The following is a 17873-nucleotide window of genomic DNA, read 5'->3' as shown; positions in this document are numbered from 1 at the left end:
AACAGAATTCTGGGTTAGGAAGTAAGAGCATTTTCTGGTTAATCACTTAGAAAATTAGCTCTTTCCCAGAGCTGCTTCCCTGGAATCCCTGACCCATTTCAGACCTGTGATCTCGTGACCTTACATGCCTTTGTTTCTCACACAATCCTCTTTAAAAAGGCCACACTGTGACTTGAAACAGATAGACTGAACTCCTCAGTGGAGTTGTGCTGACTACAGTTCACAGCAAACTGGAGTAGCAAGATGACAAATCAGCACAAAAAAAAAAAAAAAGTTCTCCAGTACCATGGTTGTAGGCAGTTTTTAGAGGCTTCCTGATTGTAACAGACAGCCGGGGCTTTCCATTTATAAGGGATCTGGGTAGCTAAATAATTTGACCACTAGATGTTTTATAGCTTGTCAAGGTAAAGAATTTGAACTGAACAGATGTAGTAAATACCAAAGTGACCAATTCCCAATAAAATTCACAATGAACAAAAAAAAATTTTTCTTAACAGAACTGAAAAAAATCCCAACTGTGTGTCATGTGCAAGGCCAGCCTGACTCCAGGAAACCAGCCGACAGCTAGTGCACAATGTCACATTTGTCATCCATTCCTCACTCTTTTAATTCTTCCTCCTTTGGAAAGTGCTCCTGCTTGCAAGCCACATCCACCAGCAGATGGAGATCTAAAAAGAGAGAAGAATAACTCACTTTCTACCACTCAGACAGCACAAAGCCCAACTCTCAGTTCTGTACAGAATCATATTCTTAAGGCAAGAAGGATGAGACATTGTGCATCTGTACTTCTATGGGGAATATTGGGGGGGGGGGGGTTGGGGATGTACAGAATCAGAATGAAATGTCTTACCTTTAATATTGGCTCTCCAAAAATTATATTGCTCCATCAGATTCTCAATAATGGGGAGACCCTACAGCCCTGAAGGATATAAACACTACTAAGCAGCCTGTTGGCCAAAAGGGACCATCAGAGTTTAAAATACCTCGCCTTTGATGATGTGGACAAGCCTCTTTCACCTCAGCTACCTTCTTAGGAGTGAGAAGTGGTAACAGAAAGCAACATAGGGTTTAGTATGGAATAGGCCCCCACAAATGAAATGTTATTTCCTTGATGCTAGCAAAGGAGAAGGGTGAGGTGTGGAAAGAAGTTACAAATAAGTAACTACTTCTTCTCCAAAGACAACAGCCTCCAGAAGATTCCCACTTGTGGACATTAAAGAGCTATAGGGAAGGCTTATTTACATTGTCTTTAAAAGAGAAAGTGGAGCTTTTACAGAGGCAATTGAGAAATGATGACGCAGGCAGCTGGGTGGCGCAGTGGAAGAGCACTGACCCTAGATTCAGGAGGATGTGAGTTCAAATCTGGCCTCAGACTCTTGACACTTACTAGCTGTGTGACCCTGGGCAAGTCACTTAACCCCCATTGCCTCACCAAAAACAAAGAGAGAGAGAGAGAGAGAGAGAGAGAGAGAGAGAGAGAGAGAGAGAGAGAGAGAGAGGATGACGCATAAAGACTGGAGAAAGTAAGGCAGAATGATCTTAGAGCCAGGAATTAAGGGGCACTTAGCAGACAGCAGAGAGCTCTTGGCCCAGGAATTGGTTTGATAACATAAAATCAAATCATGGCCATTTTAAAGGAGTGACACATTTGGAAAAATCTATCTACTGAGAAGCATGAACAGAAACTGAGCAGAGACTGGGCACTGACCAACAGCACGCCCTTGCCCCACCTAGATTTATTTAGTCTTACAAGTTAACTACATGGATCAAGTTGTAGAAACATTCTCTGCTTCACAACTTGTCCTAACAAACTGAAGTCTACTGAGAAGACTACATGAGGTCTTTATAATTTATGACCAACTGAAACAAAGGAATTTTTTGATACTGAGTTTGTGAAGTACAGTCTCATTAGAATGGTAATGAGTTCTCAGGAAACACCTTTGACAGGACTCTAGGGTGCATATAAAATAGCACCTTATCTTTGTCACATTGAGCATAAGGTAGGTCCCTATGGTCTGATGCTCATTCATCTTGTCAGGTTCAGTCTTAGCTACCCTTAGAGAACAATCTACTTACCCAGCATCTACTTAACAGCATCTTGCAGAAGGGGAACGAGTCATCAATTTACCACTTATGGGTGACTTCAATACATCCTGAATAATAACAACAATAATAATGGTAACAACGATATCTTGTATTCACATAACAACTTTCTTCAAGTAGCTCAAAGTGTGTAACAGATTATGTCTAAATAATCTTCACCACATTCCTGGGAAGCAGGAAACTGGGAGGAAGGACCCAAGGACTATCTAGTTAAGAAGCAAAGTCAAATGTTGAACATCTGTAAGAGCCAATTCTCTAACTACCTCAGTTCCTTGTCAAAGAGAGAAGGATTAACAATACTGTGACGTAATACATTAAAGAAATTTAAAGGAAAAAGTCACTGGGCCACTTTATGCCCTAAAAGAAGTTCTGGAGTAAGCATGATCCTGCTCTGAAGGCAGTCAGAGAAGGAATGTTTAACAAAGACAAAGGTAAAGACCACGCACAAAATGCAAAGTTCACGAAAAGAAGTCGAGCAGAATCTTACCAGCAATAAACATTGCTAACTCTAATGAACAGGGCTTGTAGTAGCCTTTTAGCACTTGACATATAACTCCCATTAAAAAGAAAGCAACCAGAAAGTAATCCAGAAATGATAGTTTTATTGCAATAAGGTCCCTTTGTTAATGAAACTGCCAATCAGGCAAGGAGACCTATAAATGTATAATAAGATAGTCTAGCTGGTGCTACACCTAGTGAATATTCTCAGGTACACTCAGAAGGAAAATCTGCATGTTCATCAGAGAAGAGAATTTAGGTGACAGTAGTTAAGTTGGTTAGAAAGATGAAAGGTCTTGTATTGGAGTATTGACAGTATCCTTCTATGATTTGGGGATGTTCTGACCCTTAGCTTAATGAAATTTTCATCCATGATCCAAGAACCACAAAATGGTTATTTCTTTAAAGAATAAACTGGGCTTTGCCTTTGACATTCAGTTTTCTTTGTCTATGAAATTAAAAATTCCAATGGAACATGAAGCTGCATATTTTCCATTCACGTCATAAACTGCATATTTGAGTATAGTCCAAGTTGTCGAAGTTATGTTGAAGCAAAATGTGATGCTTAATTTGCTCATCTTGGTTTTCTGGATTCGTTTTGTATTTTCTTACATTGGACACTTGTCAAAACTTAAGGCCAAAAACTGTCTTATGTGTATTTGTATCTCTTATAGAACTTAGTATACACATAGAAGGTCTTCAATAAATTCTGAATTAAATTGGTGGTATAATGTATGCTCCAATGCTTTTCTAGGTATAATACATGGGCATTTAGGTGGTGCAGTGGATAAAGCATTGGTCCTAAGTTGAGAGGACCTGAGTTCAAATTTCACTTACTAGCCCTGTGACCTTGGGCAAGTCACTTAACCCCAATTAACCTCAAACATCCAGGGCCATCTCCAGTCATCCTGATATATATCTTGGGGCAGCTAGGTGGCACAATGGGTAGGGCACTGGCCCTGGAGTCAGGAATTCAAATCCAGCCTCAGACACTTGATGCTAGCTGTGTGACACTAGGCAAGTCATTTAACCCCAATTGCCTCAAATATCCAGGATCATCTCCAGTTGTCCTGATGTATATCTTGCTACTGGACCCAGATGGCTTTGGAGGAGAATGAGGCTGGTGACTTTGCACAGCCCTCCCTCACTTAAATACCATTCACTACAAGCCATGATATTACCTCCTAATGACATGGTCCTCTAACACATCTTAAAAGTCCTAGTATGTAGTAGGCATTTAATTAATAAACACCTGTTGGCTTTTGGATCTTGCAAAATGCCTAACTAATCTCAAGTGTTTTAACTATAAAAAGGAAGGGGCTCAAGAAGACACTTAAGGAAGCAGCACAGTGAGTAGAAAAAAGCACTGGACTTGGAATCAGAAGAGCTGCACGATGTGGGGTGAGTCATTCTCCAGACTAGGGAATTTTTGCATTTGTAAAATGAAGGGGTTGCACCAAATGATCTCTAGAGTTTCTTCCACTTCTAAATTGCTATGAGTCTATGGCAGATTAGACCAAGAACAAGATACACCAAAATGAATGGAGAAGCAAATATTCAAAGCACTTTAGGTACTGAAATGATGTGCTAAATCTGAGAAGGCAATAATATACTAATACTCAACAGAATATTAGAATATTAAGTAATACCAATGGTATTGAAATCACAGATTTGCAAAATGTTGAAGCTGAAAGGTATCATGGAGATCATCTAGTCTAAGCCTTCATTTTACTCACAAATAGAAGCACTGTTATAATGATGGCTGAAATCTTCTGAATGATTTGAGCTCCTCACTAATGACTGATGATGTTTTGGTCACAGCTTTAGAAAGATTATACTTCACTCTTCTCAGCAATAAACCTTGGAGACTCAGTCTCTAAAAAGTATAAACATGTAGTTACCCATTCTAACAATCTGAATACCACTCTAACATGAATTTTCCTCACTCTCTGAGCACCTATTCTTACCAAAGGGAAGTTCTGGGCACAGACTGTCAGAGTTGTGAAGATCGAAATCTTTTTTTGTTTGTTTGTTTGCTGGGGGTTTTTGAGGGGCAATGGGGATTAAGTGACTTGCCCAGGGTCACACAGCTAATAAGTGTCAAGTGTCTGAGGCCAGATTTGATCTCAGGTACTCCTGAATGCAGGGCCGGTGCTTTATCCACTGCACCACCTAGCCACCCCCTGAAGATCAAAATCTAAGGGGAATCTACAAGTCCACTAAAGTGGCATGATCAAGTGAAATAAAGCCTAGGTAGCTCCATCAAAAGCCTTAATTCTATAAAAACACACACACACACATATTATAACTACAGTTACTTTTTCCTACTAAAAGAGAAATAACAGGAACAAACAGCAAAGATGACAAAGGAAAAAAATCTTCCACTGAGAAGTATTGACCCTGACTCCCACAAACTAAATAGCTTAAACAACATAGTACCAAATAATCACAAGAGATCTCACAGGAAAATCAGCCATAAACGATTACTATAGGAAAAAGGAATTATGAAATACATGTTTACAAAATAGAAAGGAGAAATATTCTAATTCCACACACATTTTAATGATACCATTTTAATGTAATAAAAATAAGAAAACTCAAAAAACACTCTACAACATTTTTTCAAAAGAAAAAAATTTTAAAGATTCCTTCAATGCCCCTTCCATATCCAAAAGAAGAAGCATCTTCAACAAGAAACAGTTGGGGGAGAAAGGCTTTACAGAGCAAGGACTATGGGACAAAGGGGAAAAAAAGAAATGCAGAGAAAATAAATGTTGAAGCTTTATCCAGATGAGACCACTGAAAAGAACCAGTTCCTCCCATCCAGCACAAGAAGGAACTGAGGTGAAAGAGGATGGCACCCCGCCGGCCTCACCCACTTGGAGGAAGAGGTACTAAAGTATTGCTGCCCCCTTGAGGCCAATAACTTTTCAACTCTTGCTCCTGGGTCCTCCTACAGCACCAAACTGTTAAGTGTGAATCTGACCAGAGCAATCACTTTAGGAAAGTATTCACTATTTACTAAGGGTTAACATAAGACTTGTATATCTGGAAAAAAAAAAAAACCAGAGCTGCTACTCTGTCTACAACCCATTTATTATTCATAATACTACTGCTAACAATGATATATTCTAAGATATAAAAGGAAATATATAATGTATATGTATATACATATACACACACATACACATACACTGTATTCCAATTGATATCCCCAACTTTGAGACCTGACTTTTTATTTTCTTGGCATTGTAGACATTATATATTTAGGTCAAGTATATGTATGTGTTATGGCTATATCTGACTTTCTCCCAATACTGAAATCAAAAGTCAAATTTTGGTAGTGCTTCTACTCATAAATGGCTGTGATTCTGGATGGTAACAATGACTACATCATGTATCCATACAGTGTTTTTCCTCCAAAAGGTCTTTAAAGACATATTAACAACATCCATGCAAAGTAGGTCAAGTTTAGGGAACTATTATCCCAATATTAAATATAGACAAACTAAGACACAAAAAAGTTAACAGACATGACCAAGTATCACAGCAAATGAGTGATAGAACTGGGATTTGAACCCATGTTTCCCAATTTCTAGTTTACTAGCCACTAACCCATTTTGCTTCACCAAAGGGATCCACAATTTGTACCTTATTAAAGAAAACTGTCCAATTTGGAGTGCTGAGACTTAAATCTTCTGGTACATCTTTTCCCCTCCAAGTCAGGAAAATAGAGTATAATGAGAATAGGAAAGGATATAGTCAAACAGTAACCTTGAAAACTCACCTAAAATAGCACAGGGTCATATATAAGCATACTACTACTCACAGAAAGTGAATAAACTGCCATTACAATAATACCACCTTCCCTCGGGTCATTCAGAAAAATAGCTTCCTGAAAAGCTTCTATTCTAAAGATATGTTACCCTCTTACTCAGAAGAAAATTGCCCCAGCCAGGCTCCAAAGAAAGATTGGGTACTGTGACAGGAGTCAGAATATCTGAGATGCTAAGGAAATACAGGTTTCAGATATGCTATATGGATGAGACTCATAATAAGATAATATAATGTTATTCTCTTCACCATTATACTCTGAATCTATAACTCAAAGCACTATGTGCGTAGCCTAAAGCACTGAGAGAGCAGGGTAAGGTGCCTATTTGAAACAAAAAAGCTGGGGACTTGAAACAGTTTGCATATATACAACACTTAACACTGAATTAATGGGCTGAATCAATGTAATCTGATGATGCACAAAAAAGGGGGGAATGTAAATCTTTATGTCAAGTAACTATGTCAGATTAAGACCCAAAAGTTACTCCGCAGGTAGTATTTGAACTACGTTAGATGGAATTTAAAAGTATATTTTTACAATATGCTACTAGCCATTGCAGATATTTTCTATGCTGATATTTTTTCAGATTTAGAAATCAATTTTTCCTTCAAAGAAGATTGTGCTTTCCCTGGTTTAATTCTGACAATGACCAAAAAGGCAAAGGTACCTAGTATGAAGTATCCAAACTAGCTGTCAACAAGCATAATACAATTAGGTTTTCAGCTAGGGCTGGCAGGAGGGTTTTTTCTATCATGTCTATCCTTCTACCCTGATCTCCTACTCTGGGTACAGAGCTAAGAGAAATGATAATACTGTCTTAAACTAAGGCTACTTCTTGTCTCTATGAGGCTATAAAGAGATGGCAACAGAGCTGGGAATAAATTGACATATTTCTCAGTTTTCTGGGTCAGAACATGGTAACAAGGGTCAGGGAGTAGTATCTGAAGACCATGTACCTCATTTTTATTCTCTGGGAAAGGGAATCTAGGCATGGTTCTTCTTTCTACTAGATAATCCCTTAACAACATTTGTTCTGTATTCCTACTTCACTTAGTACTGGGCTAAGTACATAGTAGGTGTTCAATAAATAATCATTAAATGAAACCTAACCATCTCAGAGGGAGACCCCAATGCTATTCTTACCTTTCAGTAGTCAATTCAATGACTGCTTTTTTAAAAAATGCTGTAGGTTTTTTGGTGGCTTTTTTAAAGGCAAAAATCAGTAAAGATGAGATAATTAGACTGGAAAAAATCAGTTGAGTAGTCCTCTTAAAGCCAAAAAAAGCAATGGGAGGTATCCAAATCTTGCACTGAACCTGGTTATTAATAAAAGACTCTTAAAGCCACAAAACCTTCATATAGCTATGCTGTGTAGATCAACTGTTGGGCTAAGCTCCAGCAAGGGAAGAACAATTAGCAAATTAATGAATTCTGCTTCTGCCTATACTTCAATTCTAAGGCCAAAAGCTCCCTTGCTACTAATAAATGAAACCAAGTTTAGATTTTATAAGTAAATTTGAATTTAACAGGTCTTTCATTTCATACCAGGAACCCAAAGCCAGTCCAGTCAAGAATTTTATCTGCCAATGCCTCTGATCAAGGCACAGGCCAATTTAAAGACTTGACAAGATGCTTAAAAATCAGGATAATTAAGGAATTTGCTAATTATTCTTCCCATGAACATCTATAATGGTACAAAAATATTAATTTTTAAAATTCAAAGTTCCTATAATTTTGAGGCCTTTAAGTCATACTATATGAACATATAAATTGTCTTTAGGAGAGTTTGGACACTACATCATTCCAAGTACATGACCTTCAAGGTTCATCTAAGAACTCTAATATGGAATCTAAAGATTAGAAGATATCTTATGAGATTTCTTAGCCCATTCCCCTGCTTCTAGGCTGAGCTAAGATTGTACAAGGTCTATCCTCTTCCTATATTTTTAGTCTTTGGACTAAATCTTTAGTTTCATATTGAAATTATTTATGAAGTATGGTTATAAAGTAATGAGATTTTAAAAACACACTATACCATAATTTATACACTGAGATGTTTGTGGTCTTTTTCACCATAGTCAACTTGAGAGGTTATATACTTATTCCAGTGATGCTGCCATTGTTTAAAACCTAGTTGGAACCACCTTCAGAACCTGTGTTATAGGCTTTGAATATATTTAAAGGTGGCCAACCTTCATCCTTTAATCCCTTAAAAGTAAATTTATTATTTTAAAACTGCTGAAAGTCATCAAGAGCCAAATAAAGTGTATGATCAAGATGGACAATGCAGTTTTTTCTCAAAAGCTGTTGCACAGAAAGTACAATGTGAACAAAAGCACTATCATGGCAAAGAAGCCAATCACTGAATTACAGTCCACTCCTTTTATATTGTACATAATCTCTAAAATCCTTCAAAATTCCAAACAGAAAATACTTTTATTACCAGGCATTATTTTGCTCTAAAACATTTTTTATCTTTAAAAGAAACCTAGACAAAATAAGTAAAATCTTTGCTATTTCTGCTCATCACTTAAAATGTGTGGCATATCATTAGAAAAATTTGCATCATGTTCAAGTTGTCTTCAAAACAGGTCTGTTTCTTCATTTAAGTTTAACTCTGCAAACATTCTCAATTAACTGTCTACTTGAATGAACAGAATCTTTGGCCTTTCCAAAAATTTTGTCAGTCCTGTGAGTAGATAATCATTTTATATAAGATGGATATTCTCCTATATTTTTAAACCTTTCATGTAATTTTAAATGTCATGCTTTATTTGCAGAGTTAATTTCATGAAAAATTTCACATTTTTGCCCTAAAAGTCATTTTTATGCCAGCATCTACTCAATAGTCAGTATAAAACAAGTGAGCCTTGAAACTACTACACCAAAACTTGGCAGTGTCCCTGTTATGAACCTTCAGTTGCTTCTATAAGCAAACTAGTCTCATTACATTATAGTCACAGTTCATATAACCCTTTTAATGTAATCAGAATATTCTCCTAAAGGTCCAATAGGCTCTCTCATGCTGTATTTTAAAACCATTTCCTCCTCCTGTATTATCATCTGAGACTAGAAAACAGCTACTCCCTGCAATAACACTACGTTACCTGAAGACAGTAATTAAGTTACCCTTTTAGCCTGGTCTTTTCCCTGTACTATGTAATCACAATTCTTTTAGACTTTAAGTTGTCTTTTTTTTTGATCCCTCAATTTTTCAAATTACAAAATACATACAAAAGGGAAAAAATAATTCCAACCTACCTTTCAGGGACAACCAATAAAAAACCAGACTTTTAAGTAACAATCATGAACAATACCAATGTAATGGGCACTGTGTAATCCTCAATAGTAAACTGAAGACCCAAAAAGAAGCTCATTTATTCATTCATTTCACTTCTTGACAGTTTTAATCCTGAGTTGTTGATCATGAGAAGTGTCGAAAACTTTTAAGAAATTATCCTTACCAGGGGACTTTCCCTGCTGTGAGCTGCTTCTTCGCTCTCTGTATCTGGCTGGGGTGGATGAACCTGTATCTTTACTAGGTTTGCTGGCTGGCCCCATATCTGAAATAAGGAATCCCATCTGCTCTGAAGGCAGGATATTCTCAGGTGGATTGGTCTGGCACTTTATACTGGCATCCACCTAAAACATCAAACCCACTCATTACTCTGAGCCTTCCCCACTATATGGATTTATTTCAATTTAATTTCTTTTATGAGGGAAATTCTATTTCAGGTTCATGACCCAAGAAGTATGCTTATAAGTGGTTCTTCATTCCTAAGCAAGGCATAAGCTTCCATTTTTTATCAATGGAGCTATCTGTATATTCAGTGGGATAAAACAGATGTATCATTTATGAAGTATTTAAGAAAACTGAATATCTGCTTAAAACCAATAAGTTTCTCTCTTAGGATACCTAAGTAATCCTTGGCAAACTAAACCACTAGGTTATGGTCTCCAATTTTCTAAACTACACCCACTGTCTGTTTGTGATTTTATTTCAAAGCTAAATTACATAATAAAATAAAGGCAACTGACAAACATAGCAGCTATAAACAGTGAAAGAAAAGAAAAATGCTAATTTTCTGCTAGCATGTAACTTTTAGAATTTATGACACTGAAAAAACCTATTTACTGAAATAACTGCAACTTTGTGCAGGAATGTAGTTCTAAACTATGAAAGCCAAAACTTTTGGGCAGAGATATAAAAGCTAACAGACAGTACAACGTGACTTGCCCTTTCCACTAGCTTATTTGAAATAGAAAATATAGCACAGGAAGATATCTAACAGATATTATTTCTGGACCTCACTTTTGGTCTATCAAGTTTACAATATATTTCAAATACAGAACACCCTAGGGCCCAATTCTCCACACTCAAAGACACATGGAAGGGACAGAAACTAAAAAGAATGTGGAACTAAAATTGGAAGAGAACTGAAAAAAGCTGCTAAATAGTTCTCTTGGAAATCCCCAGCAAAAACTACAGATTTAAGTTTTCAAGAACCATAAGTTCTGGCAAAGATCTGGTGTACAACATAAAGTAGGAAGTAACTTGTAACATTAACTTACAAAAAAGGTATGTTCATCTTGATGCATTACCACTGATCAAGTGTTGTTACCAACTCTGTAAAACCAAAGCTTCTTAGTTTTATGGTCATGGACTAGAACCAATAAAGAAACTTTCTTTCATCCTTTGTCATTCCTCAGTCAGTGGTCACCCCCCAAAATTTCCAATTCAATAGGAAAGTCAAAAAGAAAGATGGGAAAACACAGTCTAACACACCTAGTTAGTTACTCATACTATATGCTGAGGGTAGACAGGAAAGCTCTGTGGTAATCTACCAAGAATGGTATCTTTTCAGGGACACAGTAATACCTGTAAATAACTTCTGCAAATCATTATCCCGAAAAATTACTATTGAAAAAGTATTCAGAGGCCAATTTGTGCTTATTTACATAATCTAAAGTATTTTCTATAACTTGGACATAAGGGAATTAGATAAACAAAATTATAAAGTACAGCTCAAAGTGGAAAATAATTGAATGATGCAAGATTAGTCACATCAGAAATTGGAAAATAGCTAGAAATCCCACATCCCACATCCCACATCCTTGGGAAGCTTTCAACAAAGCTTTTGTACAGGAAAGATCAATGACATCTTGACATCTTTTACAAAGGTTGTTATTTAAGTGGTAAAATAGTAACAAGTATGCCATCAAGGCAATGCACCTATCTTGCAAACCTCCTGGATAAAAATACAACAGAATCTGGAAAAAGCAGCTAACCAAACTCTTGGTCAAATAAGTTCCCAAGCAAATTCCTGGCACCTTCTAGCTGGTTACAATGAAAATACAGTTGGAAAATCATCATGGCATGGTTCTTCTGAAGGATCTAAGAAACTCATCTTACACACAACTGAAGAGTTTATTTCCAATAGGCCACTTCAGATAAAAACGAAGGATTCTATTGAACTCACTCAATTTCTATGACCTTTACCAAGCTGGGTTGTGGTTTTTTTTAACCTCTTACCTGATGTGCACTGAATGGTAGCCCCTCCTGTACAAATACTACTGATGATGGAGATGGATTATGACTCAGCTGTTCCTTCAGTTTTACATGAGCTTGCTGGATGGCTCCTGCAGGTTCCTGAACTGTTATTGCAGTGGTATTTTCAACAGGCTGAGCAGTGTGGATGGTATAGATATATTCAGGTGACTGTGGCAGAGAGCAGGTAATTGCTTGTTCTGTTCCAACCACAAATGATGTAATATCTGAACCTACTGGAGTAAGCGGCTCCAGCTGGCTAGTCTGACTCGTGGAAGATGCATTGCTATTGCTTGGATTTGCCAGAATATGTTGACCCCTGTTAGACTGGGAAGTTGGCCCCTGGTTTTCTACAGGCTCTACCTTTACCATCTCCAGTTTAGGGGATGAATGCAGCTCATCTACAATTTGAAAGACAGCTTCCAAGTTTACTTCAGTTTTCTTATTTTCATCAGTAGCAGCACATGGCCAGTTAGATGGTAGAAATTCAACCGGATAGGAAGACTGCATTGGCGGATTCTGGGAAAACAGAATAAATTTTAATTGAAAAATAAAATAAACCAAGAAAAAATTAGTAATATGCAAACAGTTAAGACGGTGAATGTGAAATAGAAATGTACTGATCACACACTAAGGTTTACTGGGAAATTTTAGATCCATCCATTATTTAGCAATGAATATTTCTTCATATAGAGTCAGTCAGTCAACTAGTATTTATTAAACATCTACTATATACCAGGTATTATGCTAAGTGCTGGGGATACAAAGAAAGGTGGGAAGGCCCTGTTTTGAAGGCAGTCTCTAATTAGTCAAAATATCTAAGGTCCTCAAAAGGAAGAACTGTCTTTCTATTCTCCACTCCTAGCACAGTACCTAGTACATAGTAGGTACATAATAAAAAATGCTTGTTGAATTGAACTGAAACTACACATTTATCAGTATGAACTCTAGCACAAGTAGCCACTACTACCAAGTATTTCTATTAACACTGAAAAAGAAGTCAAGAAATATCACTTTATATCAATTATATACCACTTTAGGAATATGGATACTACAATAAAAGATTTCAAAGATTTTAAGCTCGTCAATTCACTGAAACAAGAGATCTGTCCATTCCACCTAAATAGACTATGGAAACAGTCTTCCAAAGCAAGATAGTGAAGCATTCCTGTGCAGTAGCTGTGAAGTTATACCTAGAATCCTACCCTATTGCCATGTAGTTAGATAATTGACTTTGAAGAAAAAACTAAAAGAACTGAAGCTATATAGTTGGTTATGAAAAAAGAACATATTGATCTTAAAAGTGATTGAAATCTGAAAATATGACTACTTTATACATAGTTGCTGCTAAATAAATAGATGAATGTATACAGGGAGAATAACTGGCTTTCTACTAGAAATAACAGAATTAAAATTTTAAAATCAGAGGTAACTGGGGCAGCTAGGTGGCACAGTAGATAAAGCACTGGCCCTGGATTCAGGAGTACCTGGGTTCAAATCCAGCCTCAGACACTTGACACTTACCAGCTGTGTGACCCGGGGCAAGTCAGTCACTTAACCCCCATTGCCCCCCCCCCCAAAAAAAAATCAGAGGTAACTGTGTTTTCTAATTGGCACCTAGAATACTCAGTTTCAAGCAAAAAGTATCACTTTGGTCTTTTCTACACATTTCTTTATTTTGTTGCTCTATGATTTAATATAGTGACCTAGATAAATCACAGGTTTATTTTGATGATACTCAATTTCATTAATGGAATTAAAATTATTGTATAATTTTGGATTTCATTTTATATATTGCAAACCAATTCTCCACTAAAATCCTATTATGATGTTTTGTTACATGGAGGTGATCCTGGGGTCTTAAAGGCTATGTCAGTGAAGCTTAAGTTTTGGCAGGTCCTAAACAAACTGGAGGAAGAAACTTCAAGTAGAAGCCTAGCAATGAGCTATTTTGTCTAAGGAACAGCCTGCCCAACGTCAGAGATGCTAATCATCAGATTGGGTCCTTGGTGATGACCTTTTTGGCCACAGTAACTCACAAATTACGTATTAGGGTATGGAAGGCGTATACTCTAGATTAGTAGAGATAATACCCTATTAGAGAAGCTAGGTGGCACAGTGGCAGGCCTTAAGTCAAGAAGGCTTAACTTCCTGAGTTCAAATCTAGCCTCAGACACTTACTAGCTATGTAACCCTGAGCAAGTCACTTCACCCTGTTGGCCTCAGTTCCTCATCTATAAAATGAGCTGGAGATGGAAATGGCAAACTGCTCCAGTATCTTTGCAAAGAAATTCCCAAATAAGGTCACAAAGAGTCAGACACAACACAAAACAAGAATATACCTTCAACCATTTTTTTAATCCGATTCTTAAAGTATCACAAATTCTAAAAATGCACTCCTCAACTTAGTTTTGGATAATTAACATTCTTCTCGTTGTGTTTTAGAAAGACCACTGAATTTGGGATCAGAAGACCTGGGGTATGTGGTATAAATGCTGCTATTTATTATTCATGTGACCTTGGGCAAGTCACTTAGCTTTTCATGGACTATTTATTCATCTGTAAAATAAAAAGGGAGGAGGTAGACTACAAGAAATCTAAAATTCCTTCAGCTCAAAGTTCTATGATCCTATGAATTTCCAGTGGCAATGTGGCATACTGGATAAAGAGCCTGACTTTAAGTAAGGAAGACCTAATTTCAAGTCCTCTTTCTGACATATTGGCTGTGTGAGCATGGACGTGGCTTTTAACCTCCTAATGCTCCATATAACTTTTTTAAGACTATAAATTGCAAAGCAGGTGCTTGTCTACATTGGTAAAGGGAGATTTTTATTTTTGGCTTGGAGTTCCCCATATGCCAATGAAATCACAGGTCTAATCCAAAAAGAATTCACAGTAATAATAAATCACAGAGAATCTTTGTTACAGCACTCACCTGGAAATAATTGCAGTGTGCATAGGAAGAGGCAGTGGGACTGACACAGCTACTTAGGGCATCCATGTGGGTAGATGGGGAGCAGCACTGTAGTACAGCTATAATACAAACACAGGAAATACATCAACTACAGTCAGCCTCTATTAGGTATGATTACTCTTTCAATTTTGCTGCAAAATATCAAAAGTTTAATCTCACTGTTTCATTTTTAACATAATATTTAGACCTTTTACTTATATTGTTTACTATAAACAGTTTAGAACTGGTTTCTTTTTTTTCTAAATGGGCAATGAGGGTTAAGTGACTTCACCAGGGTCACACAGCTAGTAAGTGTCAAGTATCTGAGGCTGGATTTAAACTCAGGTCCTCCTGGATCCAGGGCTGGTGCTTTATCCACTGCACCACATAGCTGCCCCAGAACTGGTTTTTAAGAAGCCATTCCTGAATATTTTAACACATCCATTTAATTTGCTATTATCTTTTTTTTTTTTTAAGGCAATGGGGGTTAAGTGACTTGCCCAGGGTCACACAGCTAGTAAGTGTCAAGTGTCTGAGGCCGGATTTGAACTCAGGTACTCCTGAATCCAGGGCCGGTGCTTTAATCACTGCGCCATCTAGCTGCCCCTGCTATTATCTTTAAAAATTACTTATTCCCATTGGAAGAGATATTGTTCTGCTCGATTATTTCCAATGTAGAAGGCCTTGTTTCAATCAGTTTAGCAGCCGCAAATATTTTAGGGAGAGAGTAAGATAACCTCCACAAAACCCTACTTAGATGTTTTATCATGCCATGAAGTTGATCTGGATTCTTTTTATATATTTTTTTTCTTTTTAATTTTTCTCAATTACATGTAAAGATATTTTTGAGTTCCAAATTTTTCTACTAATCTCCCTTCCCTCCCCCTCCCAAGGCCAGCAAGCAATTTGATATAGGTTATACATTACTATCATTTTAAACACATTTCCACATTAATCATAACAAAAGGGAAAAAACATAAGAAAATAAACAAGAACAATAACAAAAAAGCAACAACAAAAGTGAAAATAGTATGCTTCAGTCTGTGTTCTGACTCCATAGTTCTTTTTCTGAATGTGGAGAGTATTTCCACCATGAGTCTTTTGGAATCATCTTGGATCATTGTATTGCTGAGATAAGTCTATTACAGTTGATCACACAATGTTGCTGTTACTGTGTACAATGTTCTCCTGGTTCTGCTCATTTCATTCAGCATCAGCTCATGTAAGTCTTTCCCAGTTTTTCTGAAATCTGCCTGCTCATCATTTCTTATAGCAAAATAGTATTCCATTATATTTCATATACCACAACTTGTTCAGCCATTCCCCAACTGGTGGACATCCCCTCAATTTCCAATTCTTTGCCACCACAAAAAGAGCAACTATGAATATTTTTGTACATGTGGGTCCTTTCCCCTTTTTTATGATCTCTTTGTGATATAGATCTAGTAGTGGTATTGCTGGGTCAAAAGGTATGCACAGTTTTAGAGCCCTTTGAGCATGGTTCCAAATTGCTCTCCAGAATGGTTGGATCAGTTCACTGCTCCACCAACAGTGCATTACTGTTCCAATTTTCCCACATCTTCTCCAACATTTATCATTTCCCATTTTTGTCATATTAGCCAATTTGATAGGTGTGAGGTGGAACCTCAGAGTAGTTTTTGCATTTTTCTAATCAGTAGTGATTGAGAACATTTTTTCATATGGCTATAGATAGTTTTAATTTCATCATCTGAAAACTGCCTGTTCATATCCTTTGCCCATTTCTCAATTGGGAAATTACTTGTATTCTTGTATATTTGATTCAGTTCTCTATATATTTTAGATACGAGGCCTTTATCAGAAATACTATCTGTAAAAATTGTTTCCCAGCTTTCTGCTTTCCTTCTAATCTTGTTTGCACTGGTTTTGTTTGTACAAAACCTTTTTAATTTAAGGTAGTCAAAATTGATCTGGATTCTTAAAGGCTATAGTAATGAAGCCAAGCTCTAGTGGTTTCTAAACAAGTCAGAAGAGCTTTGATTAGTCTTCTCAACAGACAACATCTGCTTTCTGAGGACCATTCTAACTAGGTATGGAAAGATTCATCACCAGTAGGTCAGTCACTTGGTGATGAATTCTTTGGCTGTAGCCACCAAACACAGAAAAATATAAAATGCTCCTAAATCCTGTGTGTAGGCACTTCTGAAGTGACAGTAGCAGAGAGATGTAAAAAGGAGTAGGAGCAAAGGGCATTAATAAGCACTTTTTAGATCACCTTTAAACATTAACTTAATGGTTGCTGGTTCCAACCTGATCTCTTTAAACAAACTACTGACACTCTGAAAATAGGAAATAGATGGAGAAATGGATATTAACAGACTATCACTATTTCCTAAGAAAGTTTAGCTGATATTAGTCAATTAACATAACAAGGAGACCAAAAAATTCTAGAAATCATCTCTAATCAAACACGATCTCCAGAGAGAGATGGCAACTAAAGACATCATCATGAAACATTAAAAATTAAAAAGATCTGTAAAGATTTTTCTAATGAAACTCTTTTTACTACCAAAGTTAAGGGAGCAACATTTGGATTCTAACATTATAGTCCAGGATATACTTTATGAGAAGTGAAAATGACATAAAAATAGTATTTTAATAAATGAACAAAGCAGAAAATATTGAGGGATTTAATCTTTAGGTAACTAAAAGGGGAAATGGTAGTGGGCAAGGGAGCATATGACATTCTAGGGAAAAAATCTCAGACCTTATTACCAAAAAAGGGCAAATATATTCTCATCCTCTACCCTACCTCCACCACTACACATCATCCACATTCATAGTTCTGTTCCCATCTTGCCCTCCTGAATCCCCTCTCTTATTAACAAACTGCACTTTAATAGGTAATGTAAAAGACAACAGTAAAAAAATTTTAAAGCAACCCTCATCTCCATCCG

At 36.8% G+C, this 17873-nt stretch overlaps 1 protein-coding gene across 1 annotated transcript in view; it reads right to left on the bottom strand.

The window, feature by feature from the left end:
• Positions 1–597: 597 nt before the first annotated feature.
• HSF5 (heat shock transcription factor 5) overlaps positions 598–17873 on the bottom strand; it is a 39833-nt gene continuing 22557 nt past the window's right edge. Inside the window, exons 3-6 of the mRNA XM_044000209.1 lie at positions 14920–15017; positions 11970–12503; positions 9901–10078; positions 598–668 (exon numbers count right to left, since the gene is read on the bottom strand). Of these exons, the coding sequence (XP_043856144.1) occupies positions 598–668; positions 9901–10078; positions 11970–12503; positions 14920–15017 (881 nt within the window). The remainder of the gene's footprint in view (positions 669–9900; positions 10079–11969; positions 12504–14919; positions 15018–17873) is intronic.

This window comes from Dromiciops gliroides, chromosome 4, assembly GCF_019393635.1.
Source record: "Dromiciops gliroides isolate mDroGli1 chromosome 4, mDroGli1.pri, whole genome shotgun sequence".
Classification (NCBI taxonomy): domain Eukaryota; kingdom Metazoa; phylum Chordata; class Mammalia; order Microbiotheria; family Microbiotheriidae; genus Dromiciops; species Dromiciops gliroides.
The sequence above is the reverse complement of the archived record's forward strand: the minus strand, read 5'-3'. Positions and strand labels throughout refer to the sequence as shown.